The sequence below is a fragment of the Martes martes genome, assembly GCF_963455335.1.
Source record: "Martes martes genome assembly, chromosome: 10".
In the NCBI taxonomy this organism is placed as follows: Eukaryota; Metazoa; Chordata; class Mammalia; order Carnivora; family Mustelidae; genus Martes; species Martes martes.
The window spans coordinates 43,732,910-43,760,552 of NC_137898.1; the positions used below are offsets into that span (position 1 = coordinate 43,732,910).

General features: G+C 57.4%; 1 protein-coding gene across 1 annotated transcript in view; it reads right to left on the minus strand.

The window, feature by feature from the left end:
- Window positions 1-394: 394 nt before the first annotated feature.
- The window catches only part of KCNC1 (potassium voltage-gated channel subfamily C member 1), a gene marked incomplete at both ends in the record, with an annotated part of 42,561 nt that continues 15,312 nt past the window's right edge, over window positions 395-27,643 (minus strand). The window contains 3 exons of the mRNA XM_080817677.1: window positions 395-459; window positions 2,504-2,692; window positions 10,913-11,846. Of these exons, the coding sequence (XP_080673803.1) occupies window positions 395-459; window positions 2,504-2,692; window positions 10,913-11,846 (1,188 nt within the window). The remainder of the gene's footprint in view (window positions 460-2,503; window positions 2,693-10,912; window positions 11,847-27,643) is intronic.

Genomic DNA, 27,643 nt, shown 5'->3' on the forward strand with positions numbered 1-27,643 from the left:
CTTGTTGTTGTAGTTGTTTAGGGTGATCATGACAGTTGCAGGAGGGTTGGTGGGTTTGGTTTGCTGGGTTTTCTGTTAACTTCATGCAAGTCATGCTAAGGAACCCCTCCACCCCCCGCCCCGAATAAAATAAAATGTTAAAAAAAAGAAAAAGAAAAAGAAATAAAAGGAAAGGAAAGAAAAAGAAAAGGAAAAGAAGGAAAAGAAATCCTCTACGGTCAGTTACCATTTGGCCGTAGAAAAAGCTACGTCCGTCCTAGTACAAGACCTGGGCCACTCGGACTCGTCCGGCAAACCTGCATTGGCGTGAATTTACTCTGTCCGAGGGTGAGGAGGGGCTGCTGGTCCACCCAGATGCTTAATAGCCACCAGTGTCCTCGGCCAAGCCGCCTGGTCAAGTCACTCTCACAGCCTCTGTCGGCATATACTTAGCAATGACAGGGCTTTCTTTGCAAAGATCTGTATGTAAAGAATACAATTAACACTTGAGCTTCTCTTCTCGGCTTTCCCATCCCGCTTGGTACTTAGTTTTTAAGGAAGGAGGAGGAAAGACAGAGCAGACGCATGCAGAGGCAGGCAGATTCTTCTCCAGCTGGCTTGGTTTTCCCATGCAGTGAGCCGGCCCAGCGCGCCTCTCTTTCTCCCTCCTGCGGACCGTGTCGGGTCCCTAACTTCCCTACTCTGCACGTGGCTTAGGCACTGCGATTCTCCGGAGAGAAGCAAGTCCTCAGCGCTGTCACGACTCCGTGAGAACAGGGCCGGGTGGATGTGGGTGGGGGCACTTCACCCTCAGTGCCTCCCAGAGACTCTGGCACCCCCACTTCTGTGGGACTGGGGAGCGGGTCCCACCTGTGGACAGTGGCTGCCGCTGGGCTCCCTTGGCCACTACAGGGAGGTGGGGCTTCTTCTGTCCCACTCTCCCTGGGCTTCTGGAAGCACAGCGAAGAGACTCTCCTGTCCGTTCTTTTAGGCCACCCAGATTGAGCCACCATTCAAGGTGAAGGAGACAGGCTGCCCAGGAGACCTTACCGGGCAGAGCACAGCCACAAAGCCTCCCTGCTTTCCCTCTCCCTCCCCCTGGCTGCCCCTGCTCCTTGGATTCTAGAGCACTCCCCCCAGGAAAAAGCCAGTTGAGAAGGGGAGGGTCAGGCCTATCCACGGAAGGTGCCCGGGATGGGCCCACCCCAGGCCCGCAGCCCTCCCCCATGCAGCACCATGCGGGCAGCTGTATAGGCTGCACTGGGGTCCGAGGGACCTCCAGGCAGGGTAAGGAAGCGGGGGCCAGCCTGGATCCGGTGGGCCCACTAAGCACCAGTGACCAGAAGGACTTCCCCATCTCAGTGTAGGCTGCCTCTCCTCTCCTGGGTTTGGGTTTGCCCTGGACTTTGAATTCTGTGTTTTCTCCTGGTGCATTGTTGAACCACTTCAAATACTGGAGCAGTTGTGAATGGCCACAGGCTAACCAACTCTTGCTCTAGAAAAACCCACAATCTCTCCCGCCCAGCCTGCCCACTCCAGTCAGCATGCACCCGGAGTGAGCCCGCAAGGCACTCCCAGGCATGCATGAGCTGCCCAGCCAGTCGACAGGCCCAGGATGGCTTCCTCTGCCTTTCAGGCCAATGCCCGAAGCCTGAGCTAGGGTGCTCTGGGCCCCCGCTTCAAGCTTCTCTCCAGCCCAAGCTCAAGCTCTAGTAGAAGTCTCCCCCCGCTGCCCCCCGCCACCCTGCCTTGCTGGGGGACAGCCTCAGATAAGGGTCTGATACAAGGAGACCTTGAACAGAGGTCACTGTGGGGCTCAACCTTCACCAACCACAAGGGGGCGCTAACCACACCCGGGGAAATGACCAAGGATGGAAGATGGGGCACAGAGGCCTGCTTAACCTTCTCTCCATGAGTTCTCTAACTGCCACGGGCAATGTTCTGACTAGCACACATCTTACCTCTGCAGTGACACTGGCCTCACCTCAAGCCCTGAGGCCACCTCTGTCTTCATGCCTCCCCTCCCACTGACCTACAGATTCTCTTCAAAGGGTGCTCTTCCAGAACATGGACCTTGGGTGGCTAAGCCCACAGGGTCCTGGCCAGGCCTGGCCCACCCTGTTGCCAAAGGACAGGGGAGCTCAGTTGGCCTTCTGGGTCTCACCTGCTATCTCCCAGAGCAGCTTGGAGGAGTCCAGGCTCCTCTTATATCCCCAGGTGACACCCTACCTGAGGGTCACAGCCCCGTGGTCATCCAGCCTGTCCCCAAGCCCCTTCCTACCCCTCAGCTCAGTCCAACCCCAGGTGCGGGGACCTCCAGTGCTCTCTGCCAGCCTGACATCCCACTTGGGAGAAAGGGACTCCGACCTCCAGAGACCAACCCTGGGAGGGCTCCTTCTGCTCCTTGCCCCCACCCCGCGTGCCTGCCTGCCCCTCAGCACCCCTCCCCCGCCGCCCACCCGCCCACCTGCAGGAACGCGAGGCGGCCCAGCTGATGCAGAGTGCCCCCGCCTCCCCTACATACCCTTTCTCATTCCTCCACCAGGTGGGCACGCGTACTCCCCGGTTGATAAGAGGAAGCAGGGTCCGTATCTCTCGCGGGTGCCCGAGCGAGTAAAGGGCAGGCCCTCATCAGGAGTGAGGGCCTGGTCTATGTGGGGGCAGTCTTCGTTCGCCAGCGCGGCCTTCGCCACCTCCCCATTCAGTTTGGAATCTTCAAACATATAAGCAGAAGCTATTGAGACACTGAAAACTGTTTAGTGGGGGAGGGGGACAGGCCAAAGGTGGGGCATTGGCAAAGGGCAGCCTGTCCCTGAGGACAGAAGAGCGAGTGGGCCATGGAGGGGGGCACGAGGCTACGGGTTCCCGGCTCGTTCGGGCAGCCTGTGAGTTGCCCACAGTGCAGGGAAGGAGGGGCTCCTGTGTTTGCTCAAAGTTTGCAAAAAGATGAGTTGGTGATGGGTCCAGCAAGCGTGGTGCTGGGGGCCGAGCCCAGGGCCCAAGGCAGGGCCAATGAGACAGGGTGGTGTGGATGCGGTCATGGGTAGGGGGCCAGACACAGAGCTCAGGGAGAAGACAGACAGACACTCAGAAAAACTCCAGTCCAGAGAGGTGGCCTTTTCAGACCTCTCTCTCTTGCTGACCAGAACCTGGCTGCTGCCCACCCATATCTAGCAGTTCCTCAAGGCTGCCCTAGCCCCATCTAGACCCCAACTCTCAACTCTACCCCTCACTGGGATCCTACCTCATCACACACTCCACACTGTCCTCCACACACACCCTATCTCATCACTCATCCTGCCTCCCCCCCATTTGGATTCAACCTGGTCACCCTGTATGTCCCACCCCCCACACAGACCAGGTCTGGTCACACAGTCTCCTCTGTCCCCACACAGACTCACCCTGGTCACTCTGTATGTCCCCCACCCCAGACCAGGCCTGGTCACTGAGCCTCCTCTGTCCCCACACAGACTCACCCTGGTCACCCTGTATGTCCCACCCCCCACACAGACCAGGCCTGGTCACTGCAGCCTCCTCTGTCCCCACACAGACTCACCCTGGTCACCCTGTATGTCCCACCCCCCACACAGGCCAGGCCTGGTCACACAGTCTCCTCTGTCCCCACACAGACTCACCCTGGTCACCCTGTATGTCCCACCCCCGACACAGACCAGGCCTGGTCACTGAGCCTCCTCTGTCCCCACACAGACTCACCCTGGTCACCCTGTATGTCCCACCCCCGACACAGACCAGGCCTGGTCACACAGTCTCCTCTGTCCCCACACAGACTCACCCTGGTCACCCTGTATGTCCCACCCCCGACACAGACCAGGCCTGGTCACACAGTCTCCTCTGTCCCCACACAGACTCACCCTGGTCACCCTGTATGTCCCACCCCCGACACAGACCAGGCCTGGTCACTGAGCCTCCTCTGTCCCCACACAGACTCACCCTGGTCACCCTGTATGTCCCACCCCCCACACAGGCCAGGCCTGGTCACACAGTCTCCTCTGTCCCCACACAGACTCACCCTGGTCACCCTGTATGTCCCCCACCCCAGACCAGGCCTGGTCACTGAGCCTCCTCTGTCCCCACACAGACTCACCCTGGTCACCCTGTATGTCCCACCCCCGACACAGACCAGGCCTGGTCACACAGTCTCCTCTGTCCCCACACAGACTCACCCTGGTCACCCTGTATGTCCCACCCCCGACACAGACCAGGCCTGGTCACTGAGCCTCCTCTGTCCCCACACAGACTCACCCTGGTCACCCTGTATGTCCCACCCCCCACACAGGCCAGGCCTGGTCACACAGTCTCCTCTGTCCCCACACAGACTCACCCTGGTCACCCTGTATGTCCCCCACCCCAGACCAGGCCTGGTCACTGAGCCTCCTCTGTCCCCACACAGACTCACCCTGGTCACCCTGTATGTCCCACCCCCGACACAGACCAGGCCTGGTCACTGAGCCTCCTCTGTCCCCACACAGACTCACCCTGGTCACCCTGTATGTCCCACCCCCGACACAGACCAGGCCTGGTCACACAGTCTCCTCTGTCCCCACACAGACTCACCCTGGTCACCCTGTATGTCCCACCCCCGACACAGACCAGGCCTGGTCACTGAGCCTCCTCTGTCCCCACACAGACTCACGCTGGTCACCCTGTATGTCCCACCCCCCACACAGGCCAGGCCTGGTCACACAGTCTCCTCTGTCCCCACACAGACTCAATTCAACCATCGAATCTGCTCCATCCCCCACGCAGACTTAAGCTAGTCACTCCGTCTGCTCTAACCCCCCACACTGATCCCGCCAGCGCCCGCCATCCCGTTCCGCCCGCAGCGGGCCTGGTCAGCTTGCAAAGGCACAACAGGGATGTATGCATGAGGCAGTGACAGCGGGCCATGATTCGGGAGGGCCTCCCATTCCTCTGCCTCCTCGCAGCAGTGTCCCAGCAAAGCAGAGCAGATGGACGTGTAAAGACAACAGTGGCGGATGGACTCGGGTGGGTAAAGAGGAGTCTTGGCCTCTGGGACAGCCTGAGAAGGAAGCTGGGAAGAGGTCTGAGGAGATATTCGGTTGGGGGGGGGGGGCAAAGTGTGGCCAGAGCGAGCAGCTCTCCCTCTCCCAAGTCCAGGAGCAGAGCTGTGGAAACCTCTGGAGCTGGTGGAGGCGGCTCTGTCTGGCCTCAGCTCCCGCCCATCACTCTTGGGGGCTGAGCCTGCCCCCGGCTCTCGGCCCTCAAGGCAGAATCTTCCAGGCCAGGGGGGAGCAACTCAGACCCCACGGTGGGCAACAGAACTCCCTCAAAGACTTCATCTGGGGGGAGAGCCTCAATGGAAGGCACCACCAACATGGGTGTGAACACAAGAGGGGGCTCTCTGAAAGACTAAAGGGGGACCCTCCTCCACGACCCTGTTCACATCATGTAACTACACGCACGAGTGATCCTTCTCCACGTGCACACACTCAGCGTGCCCGTGGGCGGGATCACGGCCCGTGTACACATCATGTCACTACAAAGAGGCAGTCAGTCAAAAGAGAAATGGACCAATCAGGTTTATTTGTAAAGCAAATCCAAAAAAAAAAATCCCATCATAATTTTGGAACTTAAAAAAAAAGTCTGTCGTACAAGATGGCAAAGCATTTCACGTACAGTGCGTTTCTTGACAAATCCCAGGGGCTTCGCTCCCCGATTTATTCTGAACCAGAAAGGCCAGTTACCAAGGTAACTCTGACACCACGTGACTGGGGCCTCTCTGGGGTCTGGGAGCTGCCTAGCGCTTGGGGCGTGTCTGTGGGCACACACGTGTGCGCACAGACAAGCCCCGCCTGCCTCCCCGTTCTGGCTGGCCCCTGTCTTCCCTCCCAGGGGAGGGGCTGAGGGAGGAGGGCAGCGGGGAGAGAGAAGGGAAGAGGTATTCAGGGAGGTGAGAGTGGATGGGGGTGCGGGGTTGGGGCCCACAGTACCCTGCACAAATGGTCCTCACGGGGAAAACAGCAAGTCCTAGCCGACAGCCTCTCCCTCTGGGAGGGGAGCCAGGGTTTGCTGTCTCTCTGGAGGCCATCGTCTATCGGTGGAGGAATCTACGGCCGGTGGTTCTGGCCCAGGAGTGGGTCAATGGGTGGTAAAGCTTGACACCCCTTCTTTGGCCCTGAGTGCTGAGCTCCCACTTACCAGCTCTGCCCCTTGGTGCCCTGGCCCTGGAGGAACTGAGCTCCCAGGGCCTTTAAAGGGCCCCGAGTTGGGCTGGTTTCCCCTACTGGGGCTGGGGGCAGGGACAGCCATCAGGCACCTTTCTGTCCCTGGAAAGACTCCAGGTCACTCCTGGGGTCTGCTCCTTCTCTCAAGCACCACCATGCCCTTTGAGGGGAAGCTGTGACTGGGTGGGTGTATTTAGGTCTCCCTCTGCGAAGGAGCCAGCCTCCCAAGGCAGGGGGCTTATCTGTGGTTTAGGCTGCTCTCAGAAACTCCCTCCCCAAGTCCAGAGGGCTGGCTGGAAGAGAGAGAAACCAAGCAGGGGCCAACTCTCTAAAAAGCTGGGGAGCCCGTGAAAAGGACCAGAAGTGCCGGCTCCCCCATACCTCCCTGCCCTCCTGCCCCCACGCTGTCCTTTGGAGGAGAGGGCCACCGGGAGCCTTGGTTCCCACCTGGCCCCCCGACCGAAGACTGCGCACCTGGCCCCGGACCCCTTGGCCCCCTACCACCCCGCCCGCCTGCAGTGATGGAATGAGAGCATGGGCAGCGTCTCACGGAGATGGTTTCCAGGCTTTGAAATGGACTGAGAGAGATGAGCATCTGCAAGAGGGTCATTTTTTTTTAAACTTTGGAGCAAGGAGAACCCGGTGCCTGGGCCCTCGGCCAGCATGGCTGGCTTTTCCGCCCTGTTCTCCGGGCAGCACCGACTACTTACTGTTCACACCAGCAGCAGGCGCCGGGGGAGGCGGGGGGAGGTGGCGCACGCTGGGCTGGGGCAGGGTGGGGGGTGCTGGGCGTTTCCTGGGGTTTAGCCCTGAGGGGTCTCCCCAGCGGGGGGTTCGGGGGAAAAGTCCCAGGCTAAGTGGGTATAGTCTGTGAGAGACACGAGCGGAGTATAATCACGAGAACTGGCACAAGTCATGCAACAAAACGAGGAGAGAGAGAGAGACATGATTAGTGGAGAGAGAAAGAGAGAAAATGTGAACAACACAGAAAAGAACGCCCATGCCTGGCCCTCAGAGCGGGTTCCTTTCCCTACCGCTCCCCCCTCGGCCCACCTGGGGGCCTCGAGGACCCCACTCTGGGCCCCCGCTGCCCAACCTGGCCCTCTACCCCGAGTAACAACTCGGTCGGCCCGTGCGGAGGGCCCCTGCCCACACCCTGTCTTGTCACCTCTGCCCGCTCCTGTCACCCTCCCTGCCCTGTGGACTCCCGCCGCTCCCATCACTCACTGTGGCCCGGCAGGGGAAGGCAGAAGGCCAGGGCCAGGGGTGCTGCACACTCAGCTGCTCAGGGGGGAGCCCCCCTCCAGAGATGACCCAGAGGCTACAGTGTGTGGCTCCTGGGGAGCCCAGGGAGCACTTTCTCTGGGACTTCACAGCTGCCGGCTGCCCTGCCTGCCAGTGGACAAAAAGTGGGTCTGGCCACCAACCCTCCCCCATGCCAGCACCCTGCTCACCTATGGTAGGACCCCGCAGCCCCAGATGCAGCACCACAAAGGACCAACCCATATCAGAGGAGCAGAGATGAACGAGACACACACGTGGATGGACATGGCAGGACAGAGGGAGCACTCCAAACTGTCCAGAGCAGGTGCTCTAGGACCCCGCCTCTAGATGGGGTGGGAGACCCTTTCTGGGAGACGAGCAGCTTCTCCTGGACCATCAGCCCCAGGCGGTCCCTATGTGGGATGCCCTCCTGGCATCCCCGCCCCCGCGATCCCCACAGGACAAGTCCCCCAAACATGGAGGCTATGCCTACCATGGCACAGAGGAGACCAGATCACCCCTCACAGACACACAGACCTGAGGCTTCAGGACAGACCAAGAGGTGGAGGTGAGGAAAGGTGTTGTTGACATGACTGGGAGGCCTTGAGACCTTGGGGTCTGGCCCTGGGGAGTTGGGGGTGGTCAGGGGTAGGGGATGCCCCAGAGCCCAGCAAGCTGCATTTAGCCTTAAACCAGATTCTAAAAGCGGAATTGGAAAACCAGATTTCGTTGAGGCCACCTGACTGTCCTTGGGGATGGAGCGAGGCTGGAAAGGACTTGGGGGCTGTGTCTTACCTCTCTCAATTCTTGTAGGGTCAGGTCTCCACCCATATTTGCCTTCCTCACCTCTGCCTCTCCCCCCGCAACTCACAGATGTCCCCACACCCATCTGGGTATGTGGCTACAAGCAGAGAAGGAAGCAAATGGGAAGGGACCCCATGATGCTGAGATGGAGGTCCCTTTAAGGACCACACACCTTGGTGACAGATCACCTGGGTCTCACACACCAGCTTTTGGAAGGAGTGTTCTGGTAAGGGAGGAGGCTCAGAGGGGTCTGGGAGCCAAGGTGGACAGGTCTGGACAACAGGACAGCACCTCTAGTGCAAGTGAGCATTTGGAAAGGGAGGGCGGGCAGAGTGTGGGGCTGGGGAAGAAAGGCAGGATGGCCTGGGCATCTGGGCTCCTGAGGGCAAGCTTGGGAGGCCCCCAAATCCCTCCTCAGCCAAGGACTGACCGAGCCAGGGCTCTCTGGGTCCCTGAGATCTGGGGCCAGGGACCAGGAGGCTCCTGGGAGCAGGGCTGCCATGGCTGGGGGACCCAGGGAATCCACCAGGAGTGAAAGGGCTTCACGGGTCTGCTGCAGCACAGGAAGAGGGCTGTGTCTCTGGGACTAGCTGGTGTGCATGTCAGAACACGTCTGCACTTGGTGTATGCACGTGCACGCGTGTGTGTGTGCACCCTCAGCACATGGAGAATACTGGCATTTTCTAGGAGTGCAGAGGAATCTGTGCCTGACTAGAGTGAACTGGGGATCCTTGATAGGCTGGCCTGGGCACCCAAGCTTGGGGCACTGATCCTGAGGGCCAAGTAGCGCCATAGGGATGTCACCCAACTTTGAGCTCTCCCTGCTGGGGCCTGGACTGAAGGTGGGGGCCAGGCCAGCCCAGACCCTCCCCAGAGCCCCAGGAACTTTCCTTGCCATGATGGCGGCTCCTGAAGTCAGACGTCCACCTAATCCAAAGCAGAGAGGTGGGGTGGGAACTTTTCACTCGCATGTGCCTCCCCTGATGAGCAGGAGCCATGCCTTGGCCAGGGGGACGCAGCCCTACCTCAGGCCCCCTGTTCCAGCATTGGAGACCCTCGCCCACCCTCTGGCTTGGCCCGGGACACTAACCATGTTCTTCTTGAGTGCCTCGAGGAATCCAGGAAGCAGGGAGGGGTATGGGACCAGAAGAAGGGGCGAGAGAGCCCCCACGGGCAGAGAAGTGGGCCTTGGGGGTACTGCACTAGGCAGCACAGGTGTGGAATGAAGCCAGATCGGGAGCAGGACGGGGTGGTGGGTGTGTCAGCAGGGAGCAGGAATGAGGAACCCCTCATCCGCTGGGGGAGGCCACCCACACCAGGGGAAACGTGCTCATCCAGGGTTGAGCTCGCCTGCCACACCTGGGCACGGGGACATCCTCCGTAGACTAAATGCTACCTGTCACTCACTCAGCCTCCCTCACCCCGGCACCTCTTAGCTCAGTGTTGCCATTCTTCTCTGGGTCATTCATTTCCTTGAAATCCCTGTGTCCACAGAATAAGTCGATGGTATTCCATGGGTAGAGGTAGACTATGGGCTTTATATCTTCAGACCAGAGCCCCATGATCAACTTTATGTGCTATGTGCAGGTTCTCATAAAACTGAGATAGTCCCATAACAAACCACTAGCCATGGAATATGAGAATATATCCCACGGTGACTAGTATTGTTTCATGGCCCCCCTCCCCCCCCCCGGCCCCCCACTGAATTCACGGGAATGTGGCTGGACACTGGTCTGGTTGTCACATATTGCTGCTGCAGTCCCTACTGCCGGACATGGGGAGGACCCTTGGTGGGAGGTGGCTGCTGGTCCGTAGTGCTTTCGCCTAAAGCTGCCCGGGATGGTGGCCCCCGCGCGTCCTTTGCTCACCAGCCGCTTCCATCAGAAGGCCACCGGAAACTCCCGCTCGACCATCAACCCAAACAGACAACGTGAAAGCTAGAGTCGCTCCAACAGGTTCCTAAAGATAAATGCTAAACTCTAGAGTGGTGGTAGAAAGTGAGTTGGTTCGGCATGCTGTGGGGTAAGTAAGCTTGTTACGGAGGGCTACAGGTGTCCCCGAGGACGCACCTGGAGCTAGGCAGCCGGAATCAGAGCAGGAGTTCTACTCAGCTGTGGAGACAGGCTCTGTTGCGGGGTGAGAATCCTTGCTACTGCCTTTGCAGGGACCCTCCTGCCCGATCCCCTGCACCAGCTGTGCTGTCTGCACAGCCTGAAGGGGGCCAAGGGAAGACCAAACCAGAAGCTATCTGGTGTTTCTGAATCACACCCACCCCTGCCCTGCCCTGCCCCAGCCCTGGGACAGTGGCCTGAGTCAGAGACTCACGCTTGCCTCCTGCCCACCGAGCAGCAGCCCCCTGGGCTCCTGCCAAGAGAGTCCTCAGCAACCTCGCGGGCCATGTCGTCTCTTCTGAACCTCACGAGACCAGCGCGCCAACCTCCTTACCCAGGGCCACCAGTGAGGTTCCTCCAGCAGGCTCTCGCCTTGTGAATTTGGCTGCCCAGCATCTCCCTGGGCCCCCGGGCTCCACACCTCGAGACTGAGTGCGGGGTCCCGGGTCGCCCACGGAACTAAGGAAGCAGTCTGACTGAATCTGGAATCATCGCTACGGGGGGCGGAGATGAAAGGTCAGATCGACATGCCTCTAAGAGGTTTCCTACCTGCTCTGTTAATTTCTAAAATTTCTTCCTGGGCCAGCGGGCATGTGTCACTCTGAGTACTGTGGTGTGGAGAGTTTACGACAGATTTACAATAATTGGGAGATCCCAGCTGCGGTGGCCGTGGAATATGCTTCTTTTTTTTCTTTGGTAGTTTCTGCTTAGCCATGGCTAAGGAGTAATACATCCCAAAATTGTTCACGATGACGGGCACAGGCATGGCGATGGTGAGCACGCCCGCCAGCGCACACAGCGCTCCCACCAGCATGCCGGACCACGTCTGCGGATACATGTCTCCATAGCCCAGCGTCGTCATGGTGACCACGGCCCACCAGAAGCCGATGGGGATGTTCTTAAAGTGGGTGTGCTCGCTGGCGCTGGGGTCATTGGGCTGTGCCCCTATCCTCTCGGCGTAGTAGATCATGGTGGCAAAGATCAGGACGCCCAGGGCCAGGAAGATGATAAGCAGCAAGAACTCGTTGGTGCTGGCGCGGAGAGTGTGGCCCAGAACCCGCAGGCCCACAAAATGGCGGGTCAGCTTGAAGATGCGCAGGATACGCACGAAGCGGACGACGCGCAGGAAGCCCAGGACGTCCTTGGCGGCCTTCGAAGACAGGCCGCTCAGGCCTACCTCCAGGTAGAAGGGGAGGATGGCCACAAAGTCAATGATGTTGAGCGAGTTCTTGATGAACTCTACCTTGTTGGGGCAGAAGACCACACGCATGAGGAACTCGAAGGTGAACCAGACCACACAGACGCCCTCAATGTAGGTAAGGAAAGCCTCCGTCTCCGCCTCCCGGTAGTAGCGCACTTGCGTGCCGTTCCGAACATTCTCGATCTCTGTCTTGTTCACGATGGGGTTGAAGCGCTCATGGGTCTCCAGGCAGAAGGTGGTGATGGAGACCAGGATGAAGAAGAGGGAGGCAAAGGCCACATACTGTGGAGGAGAAACACAGGGTCAGAGGGAGGCCCTCCCATCCAGAGCAAAGCAAACTGGGGTACCTTGGCATTGGCTCCGGTCAGAGGAGCCCCCTCCAACATGGGCCAAATGGACGGGCCACCTTTCCCTCCTCAGAGCACCGAGTTAGGATGCTCAGGGAGGTAAGAAGTTGGGGCAGAATTGCTTTGTTTTCGCGAATGCATTTCTTTTCCTCCTGGACGCACAGCTCAACTCCATTTGCCAGGCTTCCTTGGGGTGAGGTGGGGTCCCGTGACTGAGTTCCCAGTCAGGGGACAGCGTGTGAAAGGGATGTGTGCTAATGACAGGCCAGGCGCTTAGCACCTTTCTACTCAATCTTCCAGGCCCTCTTTCCTCCCCCAGCTGCCGGTTACATGCTGATGCTCTAGGAGCCAGAAGGGCCACCACAAGGATGAAGTCTTGGTCCCTGAAAATAAAAATATCCACTAAGTAGCTGAGTGGGAAATCAACTACTGAGGTATTAAGCTGCTGTGATTTGGGGGTGACTTAGTAAAGCACTTAGCCTACCCTGACTGATAAAAGTGACTTTGTCTGCTGAGGCTCAAGGTGGCAAAGGAATGAGACAGGGCTGTGATGGTGGAATTGGGCCCCTCAGTGGCCACATGGCCCAGCCCTCCTCTTCCTACCACAGTCCATTCATGCTCTTTTTCAGGAATGTGTACCTCACCGATGTGGTCTCTTTTGGGTTCTCTCAAGTCTAGAACTGCAAAGATAGATATCTGCCCCAGGGCCTTAGACAGCTTTTACGCCCACCCCCACCCCCATCCTCCTAGGAATTCCCACCACCAGCTTGGAGGTGAGCGTCCCATTCTTGGAGGTACTGAAATACAGGCTAAATGCTCATTTGTCAGGGACACTGTATTGTAGGTCCAGTATCAGAAGGACAACTGCACTGGGGGTCCTCAAAGGCACCAAAACCATAGGGTCTGCTTCTCTCCTGCTGGGTATGGTAGTGGGTGGAGGCGAGGAAGGAGTCGCTGGAGGGCTGGGGCTTTCCGAACATATGTGGCTGCCTCCTCTTCTCAGACCCCACCAGTGAGAAGGAAATGGCCGGGATGGCCCAGCCTGTCCAGAACCACCTGCGCCCCTGGAGAAAGGTTCAGGAGCTCCTTTGGTTTGGTTTGGTGGCCCCATCTGATGACCCCGGGCTTCACTAGCCCCCAGTAGACCTGGGTACCTGAGGAAAGAGAACCGAGGAGCTAGCTGTCCTGCTAGACTGAATTCCAGGCAAGGCCTCTTCTTACAGCCTCCAGTTGGGTCCCCCAGAGCTCTAGAAGAACCCCAGCCAGTCCGTTCTCCTCCAGGTGTCCAGTTGGTCATCCTTGCTTGCATGTTCCCATAGCTCCCCTTCCCTCTGGGGCCCCTTCTCCCAGCTTGTGTAAGATAGACAATGTCCCGAGCCAGGCCATCTTCTGGAAGCAGCCTTGGGCTACAGTCTGGATGGGGGTGACCCCTGTGTTCTCCAGAGCTGCCCTCACAGAGAACTTCAAGGAGGGCCAAGGCCCCACCCTGTATCCACAACAAGCAGCAGCCATGCTGCTTCTAGAACAATGTAGTGTGCAGAGATGCACCCCCCCACCCCCAACACCTCGTGGTGGTCGTCGGTGTGGGGGCAGCATTGTAAGTCCAAGAACAGCCCTGTCTGGGTTGACCATAGCCATGGACCTGCCACATAATCTGGCATGGATCTAGAAACCGAGAACTGTGTGGACCTTTCAAGGAACATTCTGGTTTGGAGGAAGGGGAGAGGAAAGGGGAAGCGACAAAGACACCATTTTAGAATGTCAGAGTAAAAGAAGCCTTTAGAAATTATCTGGTCCAAGACACTACATGCTACAGATGGGAAGTCTGGGGTCCCCCAGACAGGAAGAAGTCTCTGGGCCTTATGCTATGCTCATAGTTCTGTTGGTTTTAGGGCACTGTACACTTTTCAATATTTTATCCAGACCACTATCAAGTATGATCCCTGTGAATCCTTCCTTCCATCCACTGATGATCCCTCCTGTCACTCATCTATCCCTCCTTCTTCCCTTCCTCCCCACCCCTCCCTCCCTCCCATCCTCTATCCATTCCCCCTTCTTTCCTCCTCCCTCCCTCCACTCCTTCCTTTCTTGTTCCTCTCTCCCTTCCCTCCCCCCGCTTCCCGTCCATCATGCAGGTAATCATTCTTCCCTTCCCTCCTCTTTTCCTTCCCTCCCTCTTCTTCTACTCCCTCCTTTCCTTCTTCCCTTTCTTCCACCGCCTGCCCATCCACCCATCCACCCATCCACCCATCCACCCATCCACCCATCCTTTCTCCCTTCCACTCTTTACCAGCCACCAGGTTATGGCCAGCAGAGTGGAATAAAGCCTCAGCCTTGGGGAGCTCCCTGCCCAGCAGAGAGTAAAAGACACATGCAAGGACAAGTCCAATGCAGTGGACTCAAAAGAGACTCTCCCTCAGGCCCTGGAAAGCATGTGGGGTTTGGACAAGGTGGGGCAGGGTAGGGACTAAGCCAGGTCTCCCAACTCCAGAAACAGCTCTCTAAGGGTCTGGATAGGGCAGACCTGGCTCACCCCAGAAGTGGATTAGGAAAGCCAAGTGGCAACAACTTCGAGCGGCCACCACCTCTGACCCACATTTATCTAGCTCCAAAGCTCCTGCCATCACCAAAGTGGCCAAAGCTCCTAGAGCTAAAAATGCCTTCCAAAATGCTGGTTATTTGCCTCCAGGTTTCCTCGCAGGCCCCAGAGGCCCCGTCATCGGGCTTGGCACTCACCGGATCCCAAAGGGCAGGTCCTGTCCCTGCCCTGGGCTTTTTGAGAGACATGCACAGCTGAGGAATGTGGAGAGGCGGGGCACCCTGCCTCCCTGAGCTCCCCATCCTGACCAATGACAGGAGGCACGAGGCACTCCCCTTCAGCCATGGCCTCCTCCTCCCAAGCCCTCCTTTACCTGTCCTCCTCCATCCCCTCTGCTCACATGTGATCCTCTCTCCGTAGGACCACTGCCATCAAAGTCAGAAGGCTTCCGGCTTAGAGTCCAGTCTCCATACGGCTACCAGAGGGAACGACCCATTGGCATCCCAGCCCTCTGCCCAGGCCACCCGACCATGCTGCCCACAGAGAGGAGCCCTGACACAGGGGACGCTCTGCGCCCGGCCTCCCCGGCTTCCGAGAGCTCACTCCCTACCCGCACCCAACATTCTCGCCATACACAACTCTCTGCCATTTCTGACCCCCTTCTCTGGGTCTCCCAGTCTCTGTGTCTTCTTACCTCTAGAAAAACCCATTCATCCCTCAGTGCCCCCACTAAGTAGCCCTACTCCTGGGACCCCTTCTCCAGGTGAGGCTCCTCTTGGAGCTGAGGCCCTAACGAGGCAGCAAATGAAGGGACCTCCCCAAGGAGTCTCTAAATTCACCCCCAAGGAGGCAGCAAACAGTCTCCAACGCCGGCTCATTAGTGCTTGGGGAGGCTCACGGGAACAGCCCCAGCAGGGCCCAGATGTCCCAGGTGCCTCTGCCGGCCCGCAGAGCTCTCACTCCACCTGCCCCTCTCACAGGCCAGTCCTGATGGGAACACTTGAGGCCATGAAAGAGGGCGGGTCTTACACAGTTAGCAATCCATGGAACATCCTGCCTAGATTCTTTCCTCTCTGGGCCCTAGTGCCCAGGGAGTTGGCAGGGGCAGGGTGGCAGTCCAGCCCAGCCCAGAACCCGGCACCAGGACTAGGGAGGAAGCAAGGAAAGCGGCAGCCAGGCCTGCCACCCAGCCTCGCCTTCCCGGGCACCCCCCTGCCTGGTCTCTGCTGCTGGTAGGCCTGGTCCTCGGTCACAGGCCAAGCCCCAGCAACATCCAGACCCTCAGGAGGGCCCCTAGGAGGGCTGTAGAGGCCGGTGCCCCTGGCTCGCTCAGACTGCCATATTCTCATATGCCCAGAGACCAGCAGGCCTGCCACAGCACACAGCTAAAGGGAGAGCTCACCTCCAGCTGAGTCCCAGCTTCCTATGGTCCGTCCTTAGAGAAGCTGAGCACAGGAAGGAGGGGGCAGGAAGCTTCCAAAGCTAAGGACCCACTCGGCACCGTTAGTCCTCTCTCTGACCTAATGAGACAGGGAGTCCTACCCTACTGTGCCAAAAAGGAAACCCAGGTACACAGAGGTCAGCGACTAAACCAAGGGCTCAGAGCTCATGATGAGGCTGAGGCTTGGACCCAAGTTTATCTAGCTCTAGAATCGAACCTACTTCCACCAGCAGAGCTGCCAGCGCACCTGGGTGGTCGGCCCTGTGTTCCGACGCCTCCATCCTGGAGCTTGGCACCCACAGGTCAGACTCCCCGAGGGCAGGTTATGCCTATCCCGGTGAAGGAGAGAACTGGGCTGCCCGGCCCCCCAGTGAATTGTTCATGGGCCGGCCCAGCCGCCCAGGACTTGCTAGCTCACGGGACAACAGCAGCCCCAGGGATAGGGAGGCTGCCTCCCACCTCATTCAGGGAATCACCACCCACTGCAGCCTGGGATGGGCTCACCTGTGTCCCCACCTGGCCACCTCCTCACACGCCCAGAAAAGGGCAGGCTGGGAGATGATCCCAACTTGTTCAAGGAGCTCAGCCGGAGGGACTGGGCAAGTGCGTGGGGATGGGGCATTCTTGGGGGTGGCCGAGCCCTGGCAGGGAGTGACGCTGGGAGCCATGTCTGTGGCAATCCCGGGCCAACGCTCCCAGGACAGCAGGGGCTGAAGGCAAGGGCAAGGGCCACACCCGACGTGAGCCGTCCGCCTCCCAGAGACCACGGACACACACAGCTACCCAGAGCACACACTTCACCCTTACCCTAAGCGCATTCGCCGACCATGCAGCCACACAGTCTACAGCCTGGGGGCCTGACTGCACATCCGGAGATGACACAGGGGCCAAGGGGCTGTATGGAAGCACACCCACAGCCCCCTGCAGCTCTAGTCCCCCTGCATTGGGAGCACACGATGATGCGGCAGCCATCCCCCCACGGCATTCTCACTATCGTACAGTAGAACCCAGGCCTGGCCACCCGGCTAGCCCCTCCTCTGCCCACCTCACCCCTGCAGGTGTGGCTGGCTCAGCATCTGTCCTTCCCACAGGACAGCAGCTCCAGCCCGCCTTGCCTCTGCCTCTTCGGCCTTCCTCGATGCCCTCAGCCTGCCTCCCCACGGTGATGGTGCCAGTGCTTGGATTTCCAGGCCTTACATCTGCCCTTCAGTCCCCAGCTGCCTAATTTCCTGCCCACCTCCCTGACCCCCGCTGCCAGGCCTCGTGTCCCTTCTCTAGCCCACCCCAGTGGCCGCCTTGCCCCCCGCACCCAGGATCCAGGCCACTGTAAGACCAGCGTCTCCTGGGCTACTAGTTTGCCAGGGGAGGAAGAGAGGCACAAAGGGACTTTTGCCTAGCAGCCCAGGGACAGGGACAGTTGTCACCTAGCCTGGCCACCGCAGAGACCACCCAGTGAAATTTCAAGACAACACAGGCAAGATCGCCTGATAATGCAGCATAAACCCAACCAAGCTGGTAGTCCTGGCGTCCCCCCCGCCCCTCCCCGATCAGAACCAAATCACAAACTGTGAAAGACCCACCAATAGTGTTCTAGAAAGTGGTAGCCATGGCAACAGAAGGAGGCATCCCATTTCTATGGTAACTGGGGTGGCGAGGCTGTTGGCTGTAAAGTCAGACAAACCTACTGAAGCTCTGTTGACTTAAGAAAATGTTTTATAAATCACCAAGTTATTTTTATGGTAACCCCGCCCCTGAAACCATAAATCAGAAAAGCAATTTACTATCTATTAAAATGACCAATATGTGCGATGACTTTCATTTATAAATTATGTATGCCACAGTCATCTGTAGAAGATTGTGCTTGCCTTCCAGAATTGTTCCGGGGTTCGCGGTGGGGATCTGCGTGCTCGCAGTCTGGCGTTCCAGGAACAAGGCGATGGTGGGACTGCGGTGCGCGGACCGCCGTTCGGGTCTGGCGCTCACGTGCTGTGTGACCTTGGCAAGTCACTTCCCTTCTCTGGGCCTCAGATTCATCACTGGTACACTGAGGGTTGGACTCGGTCCCTTCCGAGGATTCCGAGACCAGGCAAGGCTGCAGGCAGTGGGGCTGATCCCGGGGCCCCTGGCTGCTGTCCAGGCCCAAGCCCCCTGAGGCTTCAGGTCAGTTTTTTCGCCTAATTAAATCTGCCCAGCGAGGGTATATGGCGTTTGAGTTAATCCAGGCGGAGTCAGTGATGCAGAGCAGGCGGGATGGCTAATTGGACTAAATAAATTGTCAGTCGAGTTGAGTTTGGAAACTGAATTACACTCGTCTGGCCTTCCCTGGGCTGGGCAGGCCCCCGGCATGCTGAGCTGGCTGAGGGCTGCAAGGGGGCAGCGGGGGAGGGGCCTCTTTGGAGTCTAGTTCCTTTTTGGTCTATCAATAAATGGGGGGCCCTGGGCAGTCCATCCCGGCATCCAGGTCCCTGCCCCTGTTCCTTTTCACTAGTCCTTCCCCCTTGGCACCCAGCTCAGAGAGCAGCAGGTGGATGAGTTCCCCACGATGCTACACAGAGGGGGTGAGTGGAAGTGTGCGAGAGTTTGTGCAGAGAACATAACACGGCCGAGTGGGCACCTCTTTGGGCAAGTCCATGTTTGTGGGAGAGTCCGGGGGGAGAGGGGGACAGACTGTCAACGCGGAGTGGGTGTAGACATGGTGAAGGTGTGTCCCCTGTTTATCCGACCTGACTCCAGGCATGTGTGAAAAGCTTGTGTAAATGATCACCATGTGCAGTGTGTGGTTCCTACAGGTGGTAGGAGTGTGTGTGTGAGTGTGTGCATGCGTGCACAAGTGTGTGTGTGTGTTAAGAATATATGAGGAGTGGTGTGTGTGTTTGTATGTAGATAAGGACATGTTTGGCGTGTGATGTGTCTGCGTGTGTGTATAAGGACAGGTATGGGATCGTATGGGGCTGGGGCACGTAGGAGCCCTCTCCTAGGGGAATCGGGCTGGCTAGGCACTCTGGACACGTGTTCTCTGAGATAAGACCCAGCCCAGGGCTGTGACCCTTTTCCATGCCAGAGATGATCATTCACACACTAGCCCTGGGGTGTGGTCCTTTCTCTGGAACTGTCTCTGACTGAGAGAAAGAGGAGAGAAAGGGCAAGGGTTGGGGGAAGGCCACAGGGAGGCGGGGCTGTGGTGTTCAGGTCAGAACCCCCTCCTCCTGTCACACTCCCCCTCTCAGTCCTGGGACCCATCCTGGGCAGTGGGGGAACCGAGGCCAGGAAAGGCAGGGCCCAGGCCTCCAGCCTTCCAGAGAGAGGCTTCCTTGAATTCCCTCACGACCCTAGAGCTAGGCCATATCCAGAAAGGGCTGCCCCGACAGCTATGCAGGCAAATTTGGAGGTGGCCACAGTTTCCGTGTTGCTTTCGTTCCAGGATGCACATTCTTTTGTCGCATTTTGGAAATGAAAACATGTCATAAAATGTACACATCTTTAAAATAGTATGTCTAACCCCATCCCCAGTGTGCTATTATTCAACTCATGTCATGTGTTAGATCGATGGTGCCTTAGACTTGTGAAAACAAGGTCATTAGAAACCCCAAACACCAGGGAAGAGGAGGCCCTCAGAGGTTTCTGGTCTAAAAGCTGCCCCCTGTGGCATGAATGGAGAAACGGAGGCCCAGCAAGGAGACCCAGCAAGGGAAAGGATCTGCCCCAGGTCACAGAACTCTGAAGGCGGACAGAGATAAGAGCGTCGGTACTGGACTGCTGCCTGGAGCTTTCATGGTCACGGCTTCTGAGCCTTTGCTTGAGACGCCCGCCCAGGCCTCTCTGCTCCCCGAGCCCCACCAGCCTTCCAGACCCCAGGTCAAAGGGAGGCAATGGCCGGAGCAGAAATGACAGGATCTTGAAGTCAGGATCAAACCCTACCTGCACCTCTGGCCCTCATGGGTCCCATCACAACAAAGTGCTTAGGATCAGAGCATCGCAGACTTAGAGAAGAGAAGACTCTTACAGTCATGACATAGGAACCACCGAGTTGGGAGGCAGCTGGGGGACTGAGGTGGATGTGCCCCTCCCCCCCATCCCAACACAACAGCACTGCCCTTCCGAGAGCGGCAGGAGTGAGGTTGGGCGCACGCACCGACACAGTCCTGGCTAAGCAGCATGGGGACCCGTCTGCCCAACCGGGGCTAGCCCTGGTCCTGGAGGACACAGGGAGGAGTGTCCCCTGAAAGACAGCCCCTGGGAGCAGTCTCTGGGTGCAGCACCAAGGAGAACTTACTTGGTGACAGCCAAAGCCAGACCCCTTGGAAGGGTGATGGGGAGGCTGGAAGTAAGAAGCCCTCCCTGGGGGCGCTGTGGGGGCACGCACGGGGCAGGAGTGGGCTGAGGCCTGCGTGATGGACAGGAAGGCAGTGGGGTGTGCTGGGGGAGAGGGACTCAGCAGAGACACAAATGCAGGCTCCTTGGTCCCATGCTCAGAGACAGGGTCAGCAGGTATAGGTGGGACCAGAAACTGACCTTCGACCTGGGCCCTCCATGGCTCTGATGCCTCCAGCCCCATCCTCGCACTGGGTATCCATGAGGCCAGATGAGACCCAAGCACCGGGCAGCTCGGTGTATAATGAAGCTCATGAGCCCAGGACACCCTGGAGACTGGGAAGTGGGCAGCGTGGCAGGAGGCGGAGTCCAGGCCTGGCTTCAGAGGCCCGAGTTTGAGTCCCAGCTCCACCATGGTCTGTCTGACTGCAGCAGGCAAGTGAGCTCTGGGAAACGCAGCCCCATCATTTTTCAAGTAGGGACTCTAACAATAATAATAACACAGCCTGGGAAGTCGGATGCTACGGAGCTCCTAGAGCAAAAGGCCAGGTGTCTAGGCTTTCCCTAAATCCCAGGCAGAATTCTGGGGTTGGGAGACACCTCGAGACTGCCAGTTCCCTTGCACACTAGGATTCCAGGAGTTGGGCCAAGGCTTCCTTCCACAAAAATCTAAACACAGCATTTTCCCCCCTGAATTATTGGGGGGGGGGAGGGTGGAAGTTACAGGGAGCAGCAGCAAACAGCTAACGAGAGAAACGTTTCATTTCAGAATTTTTCCCTAATGTTTTCCTCTCCTGCTACCACTTGCCTGCTGACAAACTGGGAGCAAATGAGAGCCTCATGGGAGCCAACGGCATGGCCTTCAGAGCCCATTTCCCGGGGCCACAGACCCAGGCAAAGCCATGTCTGAGACCCAGAACACCAGCCTCCTGCCAGTGAGGGACTGTCCTCAGGGTAAGGGTGACTTCACATGCCCACTGCCACATGGTTATCCACATGAGCCCCTGCTGTGGGCCCGGGAGCAAATGAGGCTTGGTGGGCAAGGACACCCAAGGTCATAAGGCAAGCAGGGTGGGAGCCAGAGCTCCTGGCGTTCTGGCCTAACTCTGGTGATAAGATGGAGGCTGATGACGGCAGCTTCCGGGGCTCAAGGGGTCCCTGCCTCCTGCGCTCTCCATGCATCGGGTCTCTCAAACCTCACATGGGTCTAGAGGGAAGTTTGACTGGTATAATTTTTCAGACGAGGAGGCTAAGGTTTACAGAGGTGGAGAAGCTTGCCCAAGCACTCGGAGGGCCTCTGCCGTGCCATCAGTCCCAGCCTGGTTCGAAGGCCTGCTCTCCAGGCCTCCCGTGGGCAACCCAGCCCCCCACCCACTATATCCACAGTGCTAGTCAGCCTAGCTGTGCCCGAGAGCCAGACCTGGCTGCTCTGGCTTGATGTGGACCTTAGACAGCCCCAGCGAGGTACACAGGCTTGTGTGCTTTAGGGAAGCAGGGCCATGCTGTCCCCGAGTGCCCCTTGAGTCCCCCATGCCTGGAGGGCTGGCTGTCAGGGCCCTAGAAGGTCCCACCAGAAGCCGACATCCTGCCAACTCCTGTGACCTGAGAGTCCCTCCAGGAGACCAGACACATATATCCTCACCCATTAGCATGTTAAACTCGGAGAAACACCAGTATTCCATGCAGGAAATTGTTCTGTTTCAGAGTTCAGAACCATGTTTCTCTGTCTCTGCTGCACTTGCTGACTTTTCTGTTCGTGAGTGATGAGTGATGGAACCCTTCAGAATTCCTCTTTTGCTCTGGCTGCCAGGGAGCTCAGTGACATTTGATGCTCAAGTCTGAACTCATCTTTCACCCAAGTGCAAGGCATCGCTATTTCTTCTCTTTATTATACCACTCCCATGTTTTCCTTTCTTCTTTATTTCTAAGGATTCTGTTATAAGTGTGTCTTATGTGCCTCAAACCTTTTGGTGTCACAGACGGTAATAAGAACTATGTGACTGAGGCTCCTAGATAAGGAAGTGAGTAGGAAGGTGCCCCATCTAGGAGATACAGGCCTCCCATGTGGGCATTTCAGTAACCCTGAGGCAGATGTCTCTGATGGTGACCACCAGTGATGGGAACCTTCCAAGACCACTCATCCTGGCTTTGGACAGCTCTAGAGGTATGCATTGATTTTGTGTTTAAGTCAATCTCCCCGCCTTTCTCCCAACAATCCCAGTTCTGCCCTCTGGGGTCATTGGAACACACCTGCTCCTTTTCCCTGTGACAGCCCTGTCCACACAGGCAGATGGGCCTCCGGACCCACCGCTGAGCTGTCCCTCCTGCAGGCCAGGCCTTCCCTGGCCTCCGCCACATTCCCTCTCCTGGGCCAGCTCCCCTGCTTCAGAGTCTGATTTGGTTAAGTGCTCACTGTGTGTGGCTGAATGGATCACACACGTAAGTTACCCTTTCGGATTCCCACAATCATCTCAGTGGCTGGAGTGTTTAGCTTTGTTGAGCCCCACTGTGCTCTGCTATGAAGTAATAATGATCGCTATTACCAACGTGATCTCATTTATCCTTAAAAACTTCTCAGAGGCAGAGGTCATTTCCTCTATTTTGTAGATAAAAAAAAAAAAATTGAGGCTCAGAGTGGTAAAGACATGTGCCAAAACACCAAAACCCACAGAGCTTAAAAGCAGAATCCAGGTATCTCTGACTCTAAAACCACCCAACCCCGGGGCTTCCACTTATAAATCTCTTCCATGTCCATCTAGGTAGGCTGGGAGGAGGACATTAGTCTTCCCATTATGATGACATGGGGTACAGCTGTCGACACTACAATAATCTTCACATTTTGAATCACATCTCTCTCTCTCTCTCTCTCACACACACACACACACATCAACAGCTGTGCCATCAGCAGGACAGTCTTGATTGTCCCCATTAGACAGAAGAGAAAACTGAGGTCCGCAGCTCCATCATCTCCCACTAGGAATCTAATGGGAAATTGCTCCCAGGGCCCACTTGTATTTCCGCATCAAGTTAGTGGTCTTGACTCCCAACAGGGTGTGCTTGTGTGTAGACATATGCATGTGTCGTGGAGAGGGGAATAAAAAGATGGCCCCAAGAGGGACAGCTCAGGGAGGGCAGTGGACACAGTGCAGGTGGGACCACAGTTGGCTGCCCACCTGCTCTCTCTCCGGTGAATATTTATGCCTTATCCCCGGGCTGTGCAGGGCACAGAGTGAACAAAAACTGTCATGACCTCTGGTAGGGGAGGCTGACATGTATCAAGGAAACATACAAGCAAATATGTACCTGTATGAGGTGATAAGGGCTTTCAGGGGAAAGCACAAGGCATCTGATGGGACTTTAACAACACGTCTTGAGGTTCAAGTGGTTTCTGGGCGGAAGTGACAATTGTGCAGAGGTTGGAAGAGTGGGTAAGAACCAACAAGGGGGAATACAGGTTGCAAGGAAGAGCAATTTAGGCAGAAAGAAAAGGAGCAATTTCCAGTCCTCCCATCCCTTGACCGTCAGCAACATCTGAAATTGCCCATACGCCCCCCCTTTATGTCACGTTCCTAGGCTCCAGCTTTCTCTTGATTTTCTCCCTACCTCACTGGCTGCTCCTTCTTGATGTCCTTTGCCAACCTCTTCCCCTGCCTCGAGCGATCAGGGTGCCCTAGAACCTTAGTCTTCTCCGCCATCTACATGCATTCCCTTAGCGAGTCACCTAGTTTCCAGCCTTAAATACCATCACCCATTCAAATATCACCGAACACTCCCAGATGTCTCCCTGCAGCTCAGCCTTTCTCCTGAACTCAGGACTTCGGCATCCGACTCCTTAGCATCTCCAGGGGGAGGTCTGATAGCGCTGTCCCCAACTTGACGTGCCCCCTGAGCTCCCGCAGAGCCTCCACTGACCACACCTCTCCAGCCCATGAAGCAGCAGCTCCAACCTTCTGGACGTTCCTGCCCTACCTCGAATTTAATCCGTAAGGAAAGGCCACCTACGAAGTTTGAAACAAATCCAGAGTCTGACCCGCCTGCCCAGCACTACCCTTACTACCTCCATCCCTGGCAGGATCAATCATTCCCCCCCCACCCCCCGATCACAGTAAGAGCCCCTTCACTGGTCTCCCAGCTGTCACAATTCCTGGTGCTCGAGAACTATTCGCAACAGACCAGCGAGATGATCCTTTTAACATAGAAATCTGCCGGTGTCCTTTCTCTGCTCAGAACCCTTGCACAGGCTCCCCGTTTCTCTCAGAGGAGGAGCCAAGGTCCTCCCGTTCCATGCGGCCCCTGCGTGATCTGGTCCCACAGTACCCCCCCCGCCCCCCGCCACCCCGCCAAGCTCCTCTCCTGCTGCTGTCCCCTTCGCTTGTTTCAGCCACACCCGCCTCCTCAAACATGTTCTCGAAACATGCCAGACATACGCCTGCCTTAGGGCCCCCGCACTGGCTGTTCCCCCCGGCCAGATGCCCTTCCCCAGGTATCCTCACAGCTCATTCCCTCGGCACCTCCTGGGGCTTAACTCTCAACGAGCACCCCTCTCCGATCCGAGCTTCCTTCCTCTCCTTCCCCTCACAGCACAGAGCATCATGGACCTCCCCAGCTTTACTGATGTGTAACTTACAGCGGGCCACATTCAGCCCGTCCGAGGGGCCAGCTGCGTGAGTGCTGGTACTTTCCACCATCTGACTTCCTTACTTCTGGTATTTGCCCTTGGCCTCTCTTCCACCTTAGAATGTAAGTACCGTTAAGGGGCCAGATCTGGGGATGGGGGCTGGCCCTGCTGTCAGGCCCAGCCATGTGCCACACACTAGTAGGGAAAAAGGGGCCCCTTTCTCGGGGACCAGGAGCACAGCTAAGCACCAGGACGGCCTCCCTTCTGTGAGAAGGTCATGGATATATGCCCATGTCTGCTTGTCTCAATCCTTCTATCTATGCAATGAACAGAGCGAAGTTTACCCCTTTCATCCTCCTTAGGGGTTCACTTCCTCTGGCGCCCACGTCCCCTCCTCTGCACGGGCAGCGTGCACTGTCCCTGATTCACTGACACAGCGCCGGTGTCTACACTGGCGAGGTACACAGACACTGACTTCAGACTCGTGCTTACACCGGCACTGACCACACTTACAGCAGATGTATGTGGACACTGGTGCAAGGATAATCTTTGTCTATGCAGCTGTGACTCATCTGGTCACTGATCATCTGGCTCTGTCCTCATCAGCCTCATCTCCACAGAGGCTGTTTGTTACACTGGCGGTGGGCAGAGAGATTGAGAGCAGATCCATGTCTACACCGGCAACGGGGACACTCATTGACAGCAGACTCATGCCTACCCCGGCAGCGGGCACAACCATGTTCCTCTCTTGACAGTGGGCAAAGCCAAAAAAGACCTGGGTGCCCACCGGCCGTGAATATGAATGAGTCAGGACAGTGGACACGAAGGCGTGAAAGTTCCTGTTCACCCCCAGCAGGCCGGCCGGCCGAAGACATTCATTATGGAGTGTAACAGCTCGAGGCCTGCCTTGGGGGCATCCCTGGCATGGGGATGTGGAATTCAAAACCTGCATGCCAGTCCTGGAGTGTGGCCACTGGCATCGGGGGCACATGGCAAGGAGATGAGACCTTGTCTATTCCCAGGGCCTTGAGATCACGCAAGGTGAGGAGAGACTCAGGTTATGTGACTCCCAGTGCCACCCGCCCCCTCCCCACCCCACGCCTGGGGCCGGGCCCAGCCAGCCTGGGCTTAAAAAAAGCACCAGGAAATGTCACTTTCTTTTTGAGGAGGTGCGATGGGAGGAGATGGCCCAGGCAGTTTAGCTGCCGGCCTATTCAAAGGCTGGGAACGGTGACAGTACCCTTAAACCCTGAAGCTGGTTTCCTACCTCCTATCTAGGCGGGACAGAATTCCAGCCCCTTCCCGGCAAGCAGAGCCTTGCCTAGTGCCAGCCCAGGGGCCCCAGTGCCTGCCCGCCTGTCGCCAGGCCCCTGCCTGCTGCTGCGTGTCTACTCTGTCTGTCCAAGCAGGACTGGGCACTGCCCATGGTGCGGCCGTTCCCCCATCTGCAAAATGGGGCGGGGGTGCGCCCAGACCCCCTGGAGCTCCTCCTCTACCCCTAGGATCCCTATGTTACCCACAAGAATACCTAGATCCTACTGGAGACACAGCCTGGCCGAGAGACGAGTGAGGGTGGAGGCCTCCTCAGAGGAGAGAGCTCCGGGGACATCCGACCATCCATCCATGCAGCTTTCAGTGGTTTGTTCATTCATTCAATCATCCAGTATTCACTGAGTGCCTATAATACACCAGGCACCGTTTTTCACAACCACCTCCAGAAACAACAGCTTTAAATAAAGCTCCCAGCACAGAGCTGGGCACCCTCACTCAGGAGTGAGGATACAGACATCTACCATGTGCTGACCCTTTCCCTGAGCCAGACCCATCCTAAGCACTCACACATCTTACTGACCCTGACCAACTCTGAGTTCTGCACTGTGGTGATCACCCCATTTTTGTAGGGAGGGAAACTGAGGCATAGAGAGGCTAGGCTGCCCATGATCAGGAACCTGGGAGGTGATGGAGTTGGAACTGGAAACCCAGCTTTGTCTGAGCTTTGTCTGACTGCAGAACGCAGGCTCTCCACCACTCTCCCAACCCCTCAACACCCATTCATGGAATGAAAGCCTGAGGGAGGGAGTGAAACTTTGTGTTGGTGCAGGTACAGGTCTGTGACCAACTAGGGCCGTTGGCACGCGCGAGCATGGGGAGCACGTATGTGCAGATGTTTGTGTGTTCGCCTGTGGGGCTTTTTTATGGAAAGCCTTCCCCTTGTTGTCTTGGTCTTGTGTGTGCTGGAGCTATACTTAGCTGCAGCCGTGACTGTAATGAGTGGTTAGCGGCACACCAGGCACTCTCATTGGGACCTGGTTTCCCAGGGAGATCGCTGGGGCCAGTGTATGTGTGGAGGGGGTGCAGCTTGGCACTGGGGAATGCTCTGGGCTTTGGGAGGGAGCCTGGAGCTCACAGCTCCATGCATCGTGCAAATGGATGTCCTCAGCTCCAGCTGGAAGGATCTGCTGTAGGCTAGCATCCTCTAAGCCTCCAGACCCTGCCGCCCATGTCTGTGGTCCCTCTACCGGCCCTTGCTGAGTAAATAAAATGAAAGCCTCAGAGCTCATGTCTAGACCCTGGGGACTGATGACAAGAAGCAGGGGCAGACGATGTGTCTGGGAGTTCCCGAGCCAGGGGACTCAGGAGGGTCCCTGCCCCAGCCAGGAGAGCGGCACTGTCCCCTTTTACACAGCCTCCTGGTGCTATTGGAGGGACTTGCTCACTGAGGCTGGGGACCTAGGGAGGAGGAGTGGCCTCCCGACCCCAGGACAGACCGAAATCAGAGGTATGCTCCGTGCAGCCTGGGGCTCAGAGCCCCTGCCACTCGCT